This window comes from Augochlora pura, chromosome 7 (genome assembly GCF_028453695.1).
Source record: "Augochlora pura isolate Apur16 chromosome 7, APUR_v2.2.1, whole genome shotgun sequence".
NCBI lineage: Eukaryota > Metazoa > Arthropoda > Insecta > Hymenoptera > Halictidae > Augochlora > Augochlora pura.
This window is the reverse complement of record NC_135778.1, coordinates 10037269-10054449: the sequence shown is the minus strand read 5'-3', so window position 1 is coordinate 10054449 and position 17181 is coordinate 10037269. Positions and strand designations below refer to the sequence as shown.

The 17181-nt window shown below is 42.2% G+C and overlaps 1 protein-coding gene across 7 annotated transcripts in view; it reads left to right on the top strand.

Annotated features, from left to right (window-relative positions):
* The window catches only part of Shaker (potassium voltage-gated channel protein Shaker), a 246968-nt gene that overhangs the window by 34252 nt on the left and 195535 nt on the right, over positions 1-17181 (top strand). Inside the window, exon 1 of one of the 7 annotated variants that reach the window (XM_078186995.1) lies at positions 3295-3384. The exons of the other annotated variants lie outside the window; for them this stretch is intronic. Coding sequence (XP_078043121.1) covers positions 3359-3384 — 26 coding nt within the window. The 5' untranslated portion in view covers positions 3295-3358. Of the gene's footprint in view, positions 1-3294; positions 3385-17181 lie in introns of those variants that run through there. 7 annotated transcript variants of the gene reach the window in all.

Here is a 17181-nt window from a genome sequence, read left to right as displayed (position 1 = left end):
GCCCTCGGTTCCCAGAAAAATGGAGAAACTTTTCCGTCGGCGTGTTTGCTCCCGTCGGCGGTCCGATCCGGTCCGGCCTGGTCCGAGCTGGCGAACTTTTCTGGCAGAATTCCTGAGTTATTTCCCTCGTTGGTCGCGATCCACGGCTGCGCGCCGCCGATTTCAAGGTTGATCTGTCGCGGAACGATGCCGACACACATGTCCAGCCATCCATCACACGTAATTACCCACTCTACGTAGAGAATACTCTCTTTTTTACTTTCACTCGTTTTCCGTTTCGAAACTCTCTATGACAGTCTCTTTCTCTCGCCACTATACCTTAGTACCGTATCTTTAGCCAGTATTTTTCGAACTTTTTTCTATCTCTTTCTATCTATCTACCTACCGACCTATCTACCTATCTGCCCCTCTCTCTCTCTCTCTCCCTCTCTATCTATCTATCTATCTATCTATCTATCTATCTATCTATTTATCTATCTATTGATCTATCTATCTATCGATCTATCTCTCAATCTATCTATCGATTTATCTCTCAATCTATCTATCGATCTATCTGTCTATCTATTTGTCTATCTATCTATTTATCTATCTATTTATCTATCTATCTACCTATCTGCCTATCTATCGATCTATCTATCGATCTTTCTATCTATCTATATCTCTATCTATCAATCTATAAACCTGTCTATCTATCGATCTATCTTTCTATCTATCTATCTATCTACCTGCCTACCAATCTATCTATCTATCTATCTGCTGTCTGTCTATCTTTCTATCTATCTATCTCTTTCACTACTTGTCTATCTTCTTACTCCTTCTCGTTCCGCCCCGCTTAAAATATAGACGTCGGGACTGCTCCAAGTTCGCCTCGGGAACCGGAAGTCCCTTTCCCGCACAGCTCGGAATACTTGATCCAAGTACACAAAGGTCCTCGGTACCGAAATAAACCCTCGGATACATGATTATGAATTACAGTCCTGCTGGAAGTGTACTTTGAGATCTGTTTAGGTTGCGAGATTTTTTAGGAAGATGATAAATTATTGCCACGAGCAGGAAGTCGATTCAGATTCAATGATACTTCAAGAATATACTTCAGAGAGTTCTAAGATGTCAGCACTAGATTCATGGAGCTTTAAAAGCAGCTGTTAACAATAAAACATTGATGTTTATTTTATCGTGTTATTGAAAGATATTTGTTGCAATTAACACATATGTTGAATAAATAATTAAAAAATGTATCTGTGGTGCTTGCAACAAGATAATCTATTTCCTGGTATTTTCCTCTTTTAACACGATATTAACACTAGGTTTATTAACACTTAGTAAACCTAGCGTTAATATCACGTCGAAAGAGCAAGATATATAATTTCTCTCTTTCAACGTACACCAAAGCAAACTAAAAGTAGCAAGATATAAATTCATTTCAACATTAACAGTTTCTACAGATTGCTTGTAATCGAAAGAGAGTTTCGCCAAAATTGAATATCCGCTTTCATGCAATTTCATTCACGAAATGTGACTGCCTCAATTTACTGAACAATTTACAAGTTGTTGGTAAAGGTCCGAGGATCCACCCCCCGATGGAACTCGCCTAGTCTCATTGAGTTAGAATGAAATGGAACCTGAAGGGTGGGTTCCTCGCCACAATGCTCGGCGGTCGTGCCTTTTATTTTCGTCCAGGTGGATCGATGATTCCGAGCGGCGTGCGTTCGTCCCGACGCGAACACGGCGAATGATAAACGCGAGCGGCGAATATAAAAGGATGGAACGGCACTGCAGCCGAGTTCAATGCATCCTCGATAAGATCCTTTCACCGCCTAAGAACAGATGTCTCGCGATGCGCGATTCTACTATCCTCGCGCGTGAAATGCTCGAAACCAATCGACGGGAGACGAGACGAGACGAGACCAGACCAGAACAGACGAGTTGCTCCGACGTTTTTACCGGAGGTGTAAAGTGGCCACATTCTGTGGAACGTACCGCGCAAACAATTCGATCACCGGTGAAGTCGAACGGCCTTATCGAATGCACGTGTATCGCGGGGGATATTGGAATCCTAATCAGATCTTTGTCGCCTTTGTGCTCGAATCCACGAGGTCTCTATTATTTCCCAAAGAAAATGCTCCGCTGCTATTCCATTTCTCAGCAGCGGGAAAGATTATCGTTTCTTGGAACCGGTCCATTTATTGAATCTTAAATGGATACGATAGAGGATACATGTGCATCCGATTCGAACGAGTCATAGTTCGCACCGCGAGCGACACGAATGGCATCGCTGTAGAATCGTCCCTTTTTACAATCGATATCAGACATTCCGATCAAAATGAAATATTGTAGCATCTAGAACAGGCAAAATTAGAGGCAGTTTAAGTCATCGTTTCCGTCAGACGAAATTTCCTTGTGAAATACAACACCCGGCAGAAGGTATTTGAACACCTTTTAAAACACAGTATCTTTTATCTACATGGAGTAAATGTCTTGAATTTTTGTTTAAAGTTGAAGGGACTGGTTTACCGTACAATGACTAGTTCGTCAGTTGACGTCTACAAAACACATTCTTTAACTTTTCGTTGCAGGTTCTTGTCATTCCAAGTAGTAACAAAAATTAAAGAAGTTATTTTAGTCACTGTACTGTAAACTGTTCCCTTTAACGTCTAAAAGAAATACGAGCCATTTAATCCAGTTTTAAAAAACTTATTGCGTTTTGGAACATATCGCATCTTCAAAGGTATACAAGAGGTATTTGAATAATCTTTGCCAGTAGTAAAACCACTTGAGCGTTCTAATCCCAACAAAATTTTCATATTCAACGTGTTAAGTGAAACTGGGTGCACTTCAGAATTTCTGTATCATAAACTACCTCTCCAAACCGGTTGATTCTTGTCTCTTCGAAATCCAAAGAGTTCAGTCTACATTAGAAATACATTCTTCCACTAAAGAGTCCAAGCACCTCTAATCTACAAACGAATGATTGTTCAAACCTCCCTTACTTTCGCGTGGACTACTTCGTTTTCGATTTTGAACGGAATTTCGAATATCGATGATGAGGATTTTCCGATTCGCGATCCATCGATTCAGTCGACTTTTCATCCAACCGGTCGTACTCGCCAGACCCGAATCAGCCCGACGTCGAGCCCGATCGTCGCCTCGACGATCGAGGGGGCACGAGTCCCCGCGCGTCGTCGTCGAAGATAGTTTAAGCGGGGTCCCGGCCTCTCTTTTTCTCTCTCCGTCCGTCTGTCTGTCTCTAGTTACCACTCTATAGCTATGTTCTGTCACCGCATGCGAAACTAGAGGACTCACCGCTCCGGACTGCCCCCTCTGCGAAAAAGCGAGAAAGAGGCCGCCTCCATGCAACATGCAGATGATCCTGGTTGCTGGCGGGTGAGTCCACCATAGTATCCCAACGAGCGCACTGTCTGACCGCACGTGTTTTCGTCATGTGTCTCCTGCCTACCCTCTTCGGCCCTTGGAACCTTTCCCTTCGTCCGGCCACACACCGTGTCCTGTCTAATCCCTGTCCGCCGTTTGTCGCCAACGCTGCCGCAATTCTCACCCTGTCGATCTTGCCGCGAACCAGCGATTTTGCCAGGCTTGCCTGCATTCTTGTCGTTTGTCTGTCCGTTTATCTGTTTTGTGCTCTGCAATTTGTGTGCGTGTCGGTGTATGCTACTTAATCGACGATTCTGCCGCGACTACGGCAAAACTGCAGCGAAACCGTTGCCAACGAAAAACGAATTTCAACTCTATCATTTGTTATGCTTCTCTCGAGGAGGAATCGTCGAGCCTTGGAAACAACGAAGCTGTAAGAACTCGTTAAAACAGTTTCAATTATGTGGTCCGAGGCTGCGAGATTTCCTCGAGAGATTCTACGAAATGCTTGCAATTGTTCGACTTTAATCAAATTCGACGAATTTTGTCGTGAATTGAAACGGCAGAGGAGAATATTGAGGGAATTGGAGGTTTCGAAAAATGCTTTCTGTTTTCAACCTTGTGGAAAATAAATATAAAAGGGCGCAAAGTGCACTCCAGCGTGCAACGTATGAAAAACGATTGCGCAACACCGACCGGAAAATGTTGCTGCAAAAATGCGCGGCCCGCTTCGGAAAAATTGCGGAGAAATTTGGGAAACGAAGTGACGTTCTCCCGGGAACAGAATAAAGCTCGAGCGCGATCCCGATAACGATATCGCGCGAAAGTGAAATCGTAAAATCGAATGGAGTGTCTCTGTGATTTATACGGCGGCGTCGATAGAAGGATCAACCGCTCGATCGAGCTTCGTTTCAGCAAATAAATCGCAGATCGTGTAAATTCGCCTATCGACAACGGCACGGTGTTCCTTGCATTATGCAAATTAGTTGACAAAGATCGATAACACCGTGACGCTATCATCGTTTGCAGACGGTAACGCAAACAGGAACGGTACGCGATCGTACGTGGAGCCAGACGTACTCGATATCGCTGCTCTTGGAACCTCTCGGCAAATAAAGTACACGAATTCGTGCTCTTAGTAAATTGTAATTTCCTGCGACTCGCTGACGCTGCAAATTCCAATCTCGTGCAAGCTTTTAATTAATTTCACTTCCATGCCAGTCACACGAGAAAAAAACCTTCTTTTGTGGAAAACGGAGAAGCTAATCGATTGATCACTTTTTCTTCGACGTTATCGGGGATTTTTATTAAAACGAAATACCCTGTGTCGTAGGGCGCAGAAAATTAGGTGGGGTTTAAGTCATCAATTTGTCAGTTTCGAATACCCTTTTAAAATACAGAACCGTGAATATTACTCGGAGCAATGTCACTTTCAGGACGACAGGCTGTGGTTCTGAATTTCGATCTCAGGCTCCGCTTGTCGGACCAGGTTGATTCTTTTCTTTGATCGAACCAGAAATGTTCAAACTACCGTGAAAATAATTTCTCGTTAATATTCGTCAACAAATTATTTCTTAATAGTGAAAGTCGCAAACGAATTGATTGCGGAAGAAAGTAACGCGCAGAAAGTGGCTCGGCTGCAACTCGAATTTTCTCTAAAACGATGACCGATGTAATAGTGCAAAATCGCGATTATTAGTTTGTATTTGATAGTGCAAAAGGCATCCGGTCGAGTGTTCGGGGATTATTCTCTGGACGTCTGCCGGGATCGCTTTTAACTTATTTCCGCGCGAGGAATCATCCTTCTTTCCAGCGCAGCTTGCCTCCCTAGACGGGTATTATTCTGGGCTGCGATATCTGGGAACCACGAGAGGGACCCGTTCCCCCCGTTCCCCTTCACCGATGCGTTAAGAAGGGGAATCCATTCGGGAAAGTTCCGCTAAGAGGCAGAATCCGTTCAATTTGCTTTCGCGAGCTTCTCCCAGCGGCGAAACGTTGGAAAACTCGCGGGAGAAAGAAAGTCGAGAAGTTTCAAGGAGAGGAATCGGAACTTGCGCCGTGATTTTTTTCTTATTCAAGAATCGGGATGCCGGCTTGCTGGAAAACAGTCCCTGCGCAGGTTACGTAACCTCGAAACCATCCTCGCGACCGCCATTTATTCGCCCGAATCTGAAACCTACGGCTGTGACGTACACAGTTTCCACTGGAACACGCATAATGTCACGTCTTGTTCGTTAGCGCACTATTTGCGGGTCACAGATCGAGCTTTACTCAAGTATAACTGTGGGAAACCAGTGAATTTTGTAAAAAAACATTTAATAACAACGAACATTGAATATCTAATTTTAATAATTTCATATTTGCAAAACTGACAGGAAGATTTTGATAACGAGTACGTGACGAGGATTTCTAGGATTTCACAGAGGGATTGCTTTAAATATACAATATAATGAAATTAAACAAAATTAAATTTTTTAAAGAAAATCGGACACCTACATATTGGAATGATACGAACAATTTTAAAAATATGATGAAAAATTGTGATCGCTTTTCAATGGATCACAAGTTAGGAACATTTAAATCAACTTAAACATATATCTACATGTTTAACGAACAATGGCAATGCGGCAACTTAAAAATTATTCAACAAGAATCTTTATAAAGGAAATGTATGTACGTCTCTTCCTTCATGGCGTTAAACGACGTATACTGCATTACAAATTGACCACGAATCTTCATGCAAAATAAAAATGATCTATAAGTTGTAGGAGAACAACTTTCTCCTTTAATCACTTTAATAAGTTGACAATAATGTAACCATGTCTTGAAATTCTCCTATTATTTTCGAAACGTTACACTTCGCTTATTCATTTCTTTATTATAAATAAGTAAAATCCGCTGTCTGATCGCGAGTTACCAATGCACGACGTTAGGTTCCGATTGTCGACTGCGTCCCTCCGTTTTCCTTCTTCGCGATTGCGAAGAATGAGACGGGCGTTTATTGTATTTACCGTAGTACGTTCATTCGCGACAGAAGCGGCGCGCAATATCGAACGGCACGCGACACATTAATCGTTCTTATTTATAGTATTATTAGGAGCGTTACGTAACGGCCGGGGTAAATTGTTTCCCGCGAGTCCCGCGGCGCTGTCCTTTAACTTTGCCTGATCTGAATTTCAAATGGCACCGCGTCCATTGCGAGCAAATAACCTCGCAGCCGGAGACGTTTACGCGACTCCGGTTCCCCGCCGCCGCTGTCGCCGGAACGCTCGAATCTTTCTGCTCTAACCTATTCCGATCCCGAACAGCCCCGGATATTAATCCTGCGGGGATTTCCACGACTCGTGTTAACCTTTCTGGATTTTCCATAACTCACCCGGGCGCGAGCGTTACAAACTCGCCGAATCTGTTAACGGCAGGATGAAAGAGCTACACGCGCGTTTTTAATCGCTCGTCCGACCAGCAAATCTGCTGTTCAATTTTTCTCGCGGAAATGGACCCTCTGGGGGAAAAAAACGGACCAGTACGATATCGATCACCTCGTGCAAATTTGATCAAAACATATTGGACAAGTTGCCAGACGTGGATCATTCTTTATTTTCGATTGCGTCGAGTCCGCGACGTATCGAATTTGTCACAGCATGCAACGCGTCGGGATCAACCGGTCTACTGAAATTTCAGCGGCGGATGAAAATGAAAGATCGCGGGAGGATATATAGTATATATAAATAGAAGGGACACGCTGAGAAGAGATTTGCGATCGACGGACCGATCCATAATTAATCCTACTCGTTCGGCCGGCTCGTTCTTGACACCGTTGTAAAACGAAAGTGCTATTTTCTTTCGCTTTTTATTTTCTACTCGGGCTCGGTCTCCCGTGAGCAGCCTTGATCCGCGAGTAGCTCGCGAAAGCCAAAAATTCCTGTAACCCGCGGCGCCGATTAAATTTAACTTTCGCAGGGACGGTAATTAATCCCCGGGCGCATCGAAATTCATTCTACCGTTCGCGGATTTAATCGAAGCCGCGCCGACGCCGACGCCGGCGCCGCGACGGGACGAAATTACGCTTAAACGAGCACAAATAAAGTCGATCGAACGCGGGCCAATAACTGTCGCGAAGATAGCGGGGCGAACGCGAGAATGGCTCGCGTATTTCGCGGGTCAACGACCTCCGCCGCACCTGGAAAGTCTCGTGTCGCTCGCATCCGACACACCTGGCATTTGTTGTCTCGAAATCGAACCGTTTACGCGAGCGCTATCGGCCCGCCCGTTCGATGAATGAAATTCGCCCCCCACCCCCCTCCCCCCCTCTCCCCTCCCCTCTCCCTGCCTCCTCGTCCCGCTTCTCGCTCTAGGAGAAAAAATAATGACGCTAGAGACCGGTGTTCATGTATATTTCATCGACCACTGGAAACGGGAATAAAACGCGCGCGTTGCACCTGCATCCGCAATGGAATTCATATTAAAGTCCAGATCGGTTTTCCTGCCGCGAAACTTTTTAATAAAACCGTTCGACGCTCGTTTCGCATCTCGCTGCTTTTCTAATTCGCAATGCCGCCGCGTTCCGGCTCCGTTTCTGTTGCGCCAATGAAAAATTACGCCGCCACACAGAGACGAATCACAGTACGCGTCATTAGACATTATCAGAGGTGTAGCATATATTTTTATTTATTAGGATGCTGATGGTTCGTAAAGGGGTTTTATTAATGTCTTTGTTGCGCGACGCGAGCTTTAATTAACACACCACGTATTGTTTCGCGAGCATCGTTCGTCTGTGTCAGATACGACGAATCTGTGAAAAAAAGAAGTTTCTCTGATCGATGCAGGGGATTTTTTTAAATATGAAGATCATTATAACGTGAAATGTACGAAATTAAGAGGGATTTTAATCGTCACTTTGTTAACTTCCAATTTCTGAGTATAATACAAGCTTTCGGATATTGCAACTCTTTCTCCTGTAATAATTTCGTTTTCACGAGGACAGGTGGAAATTATAAATTTTTATTTGCTAAATTACTTGCTCGATCGAGTTAACTGGTTTTTTATTCGATTTAAGATTGCCAGACCTGTCGAGTGAATTTTTTTCGCATTGCCAACGAAAAATTTCCCATCTGCAGAAATCTCGATAATCTCTACCTTACAGCTTTCAATGGGATGAGCAACTTTTATTGAGAATCCGTCAGCCTCTCAATAAAATATATTGTTTGCAAAATTGACGTTTTAATAGAAATTAGCATATATTAACATAACCTTGAATGTGTTGCAGCTTTTTATTACAAAACATTTCATACTTGCACATAGGATTAAACTTACAACGAAACGCATTAATAAGCAATTTACAGTAGCAGTTAAAGTTTATAAATAACATTTAAATCTCGTAAGAATTGCTCCGTATCTACTAACGATATCCGTCTTAATTGATCGAGCAGAGTAGTTGGAGCGTGGTTGTCGAAAAATGGCGCGTTGCAACATTAATCTCTACGACGACCCCATCGACGGGAGTCTGCGAGCGAACACCTTGCCGGGGACCGTTGTTTGTTCGAGTTATCGAGACTGTTAATATTTCAGGCTGTTTGCTCCGGATCCACAAATGCTCCGCGTACGCTCGGCTTTTCCGATCCGCGTCGTCCATCCTCGAATTAAAACGCGCCGTCCCCGCAACCCTTCTTTCGCGTCCAGCGAGAACTTACACATTCCACTGCTCGCCAGCTGGCCGGAGAAGTCAGAGGTTAATTTGTTTGCGAGCCAACATCTGCGCAAACAAACTTCCTCCCCCATCTCTTTGATTTGCGTCGAAATCCACGGGAAATCGACTAGTTGGCCAGTTCTCGGCGATGAAACAACCGGATCGATGCTTCCGTCGACTTTGGATCATCGGATAACCCGGTCACGGTGATCGATTGACATCCGCGCTGTCCAAGTTCGCGGGATCGGGATTCTGAGCTCCGATTTCTACCTGCGAACACTGTAGCAACTTTGCAGAAGTTGAATTCTACTGCCGCAAAATCCTCGAATAATTGACAATTAAATTATCCAGAAAATGGCCAGAAGATTCGAAAATTTTCTTTTACAATTTCTTTTTTATTTCTATTGTTATTACTATTACCTTGAATTTTTGTTAAATTCAACAAAATTGTTGCCCTTATTGAAAGGGCACTTGGCCCGTTGATGCTAAACAAATTAATGAATACAATTGGCGTTTGCCTCTAGTTGCGAAACGCTAAAAGCTAATTGTTTCCCTATTTTTGAATGGAGTCAAATATCTTCAACTGAAATTGGTAAAATCAAATAGGAACGTAAACGTAAAATAGCGTGAAATGATTGTTGACGGTTCGATAAGCATTGTCGAGGTAACGCTCCACTCTGTTTTTGGTTTCTCGATACGACAGGCGAACGATCGATTGCGACTAACAATCAATGAACATGCACTACGTAGGTCAGCTATTCATCCTAACGAAACAGAGTTCGTTTTCTTCGGACAATAACATTGTTTTGCGGCTGTCCGTCGGTCTGTTCTTGGCATACGGTCAGAATGGGCTGAAATATCGGGCCGGATAGCAGGGGCCAGCGCGTGCTGGAATTTGTCACATCCGGCTGCACGTGTTGCAGACAAGTATGGCGGACGACGCCTATCCGGATACCGTTCCCATTACATTGTCCAACAAATTTCACCTTTCCATCTTGTCCTCCGATAATCAATAGGTGGTTCTTGTGAACTTTCCGAGAACTGTTTTTCTTGCTCGCCCTCGGCTCGCCAGGAAATTAATTTCGAAAACATGGGGAAGTTTTCGGCTTAAAACGTTGTTTTTACTGTGGAAATAGAAGCTTTTGAAACGCTTATTACGCGCATCAATTCGACAAACTCTTTCAAGTATGACGATGTGGGTTCTTATATATCATGAATTTTTAATTGTGTTTAAAGTAAGAGTGAGGTGAAGGTGATATTCGAACTTTATTATTTCTTATGACTCTTGACTTATTTTTAATACTGAGAGGCTGGAGGAAAAGTTTGCTATATTAGACAGTGTAGGGGTTCCTTCATCATAGGAACCAATATCAATATTAGTAAGAGAACAATATTATCCTATAAGGTTATATGTAACCTTAAGTCCGATGAAAAAATACTGCTATATTTCTCAGACTACGTGATATTTTCTCGTAGTATGAAAGATAACTTAGAAGAGAAACTCATACCGACGTTTTCGATATGATTAAGCGTGTTTAGTAAAATACCATATACGGTATAACTATAATCCATGTTATTTTCCTTAACACTAAAGCTAACAAAACACTCATCAAAAATACTGTAAACATTTGCCAATGTACGAAGAATATCCGAAATGGGACATTGTTCACGGCTCGTTTCCGGCCATTTTTGCACTCGGCTACCGGTAAATGCCATTTATTCAGAGGAAATTATTCAGCGGATCGTTTTTAGCGTTGTGTACACTTCGGGGACTGATTGTCAGCGCGTCGTCAGCAGCCGTCAGCCGTCGATCCGCCCCCCACGCTCTCACGCAGAATCCAGTAACCGGGCCGGGGAAACTTGGTTAGAACTCCAGAGTTGCAATTATCGTGTAATTAGTAATAACTGGAAGACATAATACGTCGACGCCATTCGCGGAACCGCAGACCGAACATCGCAAACAAACTGTCCCCGTTTCATTAATTTGAAAACCGAAGGCGGCGTCGGCCGCGTGACAGCCAGGAACTGGGTCGATCAAATTCTCCCTGCGTGCGCTGTCGACGATTCGTTAGCTCCTCCGTGGGCCCCCGGTTTATCTTCGAAACGTCCGTTTAGAATACGCCGGGCAAAAAAAGAACACCACCGTGATCTTTCTTTTAATTGGTTTCATTTGCGCTCGGATCTTAACGAGGCTGTTCCTTTTCAAAGCTGGAATGCGGGAGATAAGGTTTCATAGGTGTGAGTCGCGCGGAATTGAATAAGAGGATGAGAATCGCGGGTGAAGCTCTGGCTCAAGATGTTTCACTGTTGCGGACATAACTCGCATCTTTCTTTATCATCTTCATCACTATCGGATAAAAGTCTTTTCATTCTTTTCTCGGTACAGCTGTCGTCCTACGATTTCGCCATTGATAAAATGACAAAAAATATTGTACATCGAATTTCGTGGTCTCATTGTGAAGTTCAGACTTCAATCTTTAAATTCGCGGTAATTCGGACGGCTAAATAAATTTTGCCGCTTCCGTAGAGGTGTTCGAATCTCCACCAAATTTTCGAACAAAGTGCGCATACATATTCTAATATCAATATTCATTATGCTTTCATTCGAAATACAATTGAAGCGTAACAAAAGAGTGTATAGCAGATTTTGTAGTCTCATTTTATAGAAGACACTTACACTTTTTAAGCCATGATGGTTTGAATTGCTAAATAGGTTGTTTCACTTTGATAGAAATATTCGAATCTCCACGAAATTTCCGAAGAATTTCAGAGTAGAATAAAATCGTGATAAAAAATTGTACAACAAATCCAAGGTCTCGTTTGAAAGTAGTCAGTTCGGTCTTGAAACTCATGATGGCTCGACCCGCGCGAAAAGGTTTTCAAAGCTTTTCAACGTCTGTTTGAAACGCTGCTTTTAAAAACATGACAAAACCGCGCGAAAATACGCAGAAAATTGTCGGCAGCTTCTCGCCGCGGACAGCTGTTTCGTTTTATGGTTTCAAAGAATGGCCGCGCGATGATTTCGACACGATCGGGTCATTTATGCGCGAACAAGAAGCAATCAGAAGCGGGAATGAGCGTTCGCGCGGCAACTATTACGCCGTTCGATCGAAATTTCATGCGGTTCTGTTCAACGATTTCAATGGCCGACTCGATACGATCTTCGTTTTCTTTGTTGCTGGGCGCAACGAGCCGCGCGACAAACGATCGTTTCGTTCTTTTGTTGCCGTGCCACCCGTTGCAGAGCGCTGCATTTCGCTCGGATCTTTGCGCGGAATCGTCTGCCACTGTTGCGCGAAATTTCCTCATTGTTTCCGCTAGTAATTCTCGAGAACAGTGTATCTCGCGACGCGAGGTGAGACTTTCGAGACGGCACCGTTGTATATGAAAGTTTTCAACGCATTTCTTCGCTCTACCGTCTTCATGCGACACTCTTCGCCCTTTTCTCTGAAGAAGTATGAAGTCAGATGGATTTTCTTGCAATAAAATGATAATCGAACGTCGGATATTGAATTGCGTTGTCTCGTTCTAAGACGAAAATATCAGTCTCTACAGATGTTTGCATCTGTAAAATTTGCAAGGCTAAGCGTGTCATAGCAATTTTCATTTACAATATTATAACGGTACAACTTAAAATCACACGTTCAATATTTTCAATTCGCTGCAACAACAGCACTTTATTATTTATATCGCATTTTTTCAGCTTCGTATGGATATTTGAACCCGTAATGTTTTCAAAAATATATGCGCTGTGACATTCTAATGCTAAAAGCCAGCTTTCCATACAAAGCGCGATAAAACCGTAACAAAAAAATCCAAACCAAATTTCATGAGGTCGTTGTAAAGCAGAAACTTCAAACTTCGAACTCTGTGTAGTTATGGCCGCAAGAAAATTTTGTTCAGTCTCATACATCCGTTTGAATCAGAAATTACACAGTTTCCGAGACAGAAAGCCATCTCCTGTTTCACGCTTCTTTTGTTTACACAACGTTTGCAAAGACAAAACTAATAGTAGGGATACTAGATGGTGATTTAGCTTGTAAAATAGGTCCAGGTACAATGTTGTCCCATTTTTGTTTGTGAAATGAAGAAAGTTCAAACATTGACAATATTTCGCCTGAGATATCTCAGGAAAATGCGTGAAAACCTTCTCCTCAATTTTCCGCCATTTTCCAGGACGATTTTCCAGTAGAAAGGATGTTTAAGAAATACGAGCTCTGCGGATTGAAAGTAGAGGCTTCACTCTTTAGAACAATACCACATAAATTGTCGTACGAGCTGTTTTCACACGTTTTTCACTTATTTTCCGTGCGAAATTGAATTACGAATAAGTTCTGATTCAGTGACACATATTTGCGGGACATAAATCCAAAGAATAAATTCAGTCCGTTTAATTGTTAGTAATTTAGTATTTTAAAAATTCATTTAAGTAGAAACAACTGCGTACTTGCTAAGAATAATAAAATGAGTATTTGTTAAAAACACAATCCGAACTTGCAACGTTATAACAAATGGCAAACAAACGTCATATCATTAATATATTGAAGTCTCAAACATACATCTTAATGAGCACTGCACGTCTTAAAGACGCCCGTTTTACATCCATTTTAAGTTTGAACGTCTTACGCCCTAAAATGTATGTTTTTAAGTCGTCTTATTTCAGACGTTAAAAGTACGTTCAATTTGGTCGTTCAATTTAGGACGTCGTTAAGACTTCTACAAGACATCTGTAAAGACTTTATAGCTATACTATAACAGATGCCTTAAAAACGACTTAAAGACGTCCCGAATTAATCATTGTTTCAACATTTGAAAGAAGATAGACATTTGAAATATGCCTCCAAGATGCCTGCAAGATAAAAATGACAGTGTTAATTGTGTTTCTAATATTTTTATATAAATTGATCGTTACCAAGAGCGCACATAAAACGTCTATAAGACGTTTCTAAAACACCCACAAGATGTCTTTTACACGTCTAAAAGATGATATAGTTTGTAACACAGGACGTTTCTAGGACGTTAATGGAACATTCCAGATGTCTTAAAAACGTCCCGTACCACAGACATCTTAAAGACGTCCTTGTGCTATCTTGGATGAAACAACTACTAAATAAAAATCCATTTTATTAAAAAGTTGATTATAAATACTTCTTTTAAAGATTATTAATATTTGTTACACATTCGACGATAGAAAAAAGTTTCAAATGAAGCAGTGCACGTGTTAAACGGTGACTATCTATCGTATAAAAAGAAATGTCGCACGAGTACCATTTAGATAATTTCCGCGACTGGCAGAAGCTGCGTAGAAAATACTGACACAGCACGGAAAATCACGCGAGTGATCACGGAAAAACAACGGAGGCCGACGAACGGGCTTTCCCCGTTGTCCAGGGTGGTGCGTCACGTACAGAGAGCCCCCGCCCCCTCGCTCACGTAATTGCACTCTCGCTGAAGGTATGCCGGATGAGTGTGCCGAGCCGAGCCGTTCACCATCCACGAATGATTCTATGAATTCCCATTAGACATGTTTGTCACGCGATCCTGCCACGCTAACGCCGTGTTCCGCCTCGGTGTATTACCGCCGCGAATTATACGGGTTCCAGCCTATTTTCCGCCCCTTTCTCGGGCAGACGGTAACCGGCCTGGCCCGGCCCCGATTACCTGGCCGATCAAGTTCGCTCGGTCGATCCATCAAATTAGGCGGATTTCTTTTTGGAACGAAGCACCGCGATAAGACCGGGCCAGGATTGGATGTGCTTCGCGGCGGCAACCGAATTCCGGCGAGCGCGCCAGACGAGGCCCTGTAATCGGCGCGATGACGTGGCTGGAACGCCGTAATATTCGTAGCCCAGTCACGGTAACGGATGATCAAAGTCGTGATTAATTACTACAAATTGCGACTTAGCGTTCCGACGCTGCGCCGACCCACGGAACCATGCACATCGAACTGTGCACCGGTCGCAATCGCGACGAGCCGGCTCGAGATCCTGGAAACGATGTTCTTCCTGGGCTACCGGTGTCTAGAAACCTCTCCTGCTATTTCATGTCGTAGCTACTCTTTTTATTAACCCTTTGTACTCAAAACGATTTTAACTATAATTCTAAAATAATTTTTCAGATTTACAGTATTTCGTTTTTATGTAACAAAGTGCACCTTATGCACCTAAAATCTAAGTCTCGTTACTCGTATAACAGTTACGCTTACAATAATTCTTTAAATCTAAACTTTGATGATATAAACGTTATTTTTCAAACACTCGAGTGCAAAGGGTTAAAATCTACTACATTTTTCTCGACACTTGTTTACAATAAAAATGTCCTTTGAATATTGTACGGAATATCGTATTATCGTAAAGTTTTGCACACGTAGGATATTGAAGTACAATTTATGTTAACTCGCGTTACCAATAGCAATGATTACCGCATTATAATGCTAACAATGATATAACAATGTCTATACGTGAAGCTTTTAAATCGTTTGTGCATTTTACCAGACAATAGATGGTCGTAATAAATGATACATATTAAAATTGTACAGCTTCAAATGCTTCACGAGTCGTTATTTTAAACTAAATCATAGCATTGTGTTATATGAATGTAATGTGTTTTAAAAATTGAACTCATAATATATAGCTTAATATTCAAGGATATTTTTCTTTGTTTTAATTTGCTGCGATATTTTGTAGCATAGATATATTTTAACAATCAAAGTAGACCATGGAATATTATAAACGGAGACAGCAAACTCGTCAAAACTTTAGCAATTATTTCTAGAGGAAAATAAATTTTTACAAAACTACCTCGACGGCCGCTTTAAAAATCGTGTTAGGATCTACAAAAGGGGGTTGTACTTTTATGATAATTAAAAGCCATAGTCAGTGATAGAGACAAGCAAGAACTTCTTGTCGATAGAATTGATAATAATCGTCTCGCACTTTGTCGCCGTGTTCTGCGGCGGATCAAATGACCAGCTGACAACGATGTGTCCAGATGACGCGTTCAACGTGACAATGAGGGCACCTTCGAGATACGCATCCGACGTGTAAATTCGTGGAGGCGCGAGCCAACGCGCTCAGATAATCGGCTGGCTCCCTGGCCAGATAAACCGCGACACAAAAATGGCTATCACTCGGGGCCAAGATGAAATCGGGCACACGTTCCGGGGAAATTTACTCCGAGGCGCTTAACCCGCTGATTGTCCGGAAAAAATTCGAAAAAGGTTCGAGCGGAACACGCGCGATTAAGCAGGGGGGGAGCGCTGGCCGCGTCGGACACGCCACCTCGGCTCGATAAAAGCGTGGACACGACGATTCCGTGTAATTAGGCGAACGATCGAGGGAGTATCTGGAGCGTATCGCGAGCTCGCAGCAGATTTAGTTGGTCGGTTCGTTTGTTCCTGATTTTTATTGCGGCCTGCTCGGTTGTTTGTTCGACGTAACGCGTTCCTTTATTTGCTCCGGTTTTCTGCCGGCAACGTCAGAGAGTTTGTCGAAAATGAAATATCGTATGACATAATAAATCAATATATGACATAAATGTATGACATAAATAAATAAGCGAATGAACTAATGAGGAACTTTATTTAACTGATAACAAAATCACGCAGATCTTTATAAATAGATCGAAAGTATTATGTGCTACGAAGATTGCTAAAATGTAAGTTCGAAGTGATAACAAAACCAGGTCTGACCTTGAGAGGTCAATGAAGAAGGCAGAAAAATTGAGGGAAAAGAGAATGGCGAATCTTAAGCGATAAGAGATTAATAAATGATAGTAAATAGATAATATGACAATAAATAAATATAATGAATAGACAAGACTGAATAGATACTATTAGATAATAGTTCGCAAGAAATGAACCAAATTACAAAAACATGTCAGCACCCTTATTTTTCCTTCCACCGCTGTTGATTTATCGAGATCAAGGTAGGATTTAGTAACACTTTTAATTTACATTTTTGTGATCCTCGTAACATATACTTCCGGTCTGAATAAAAAGATTAGTATGATTATGTCATCAGTCAAATAATGTCAGTGACTATTTTGAAATTTTTGATACTTTTCTACCGTCTCTGAAGACTTATGTATCTGTGATTAAATCGTACTTGAAAACGACATATAAA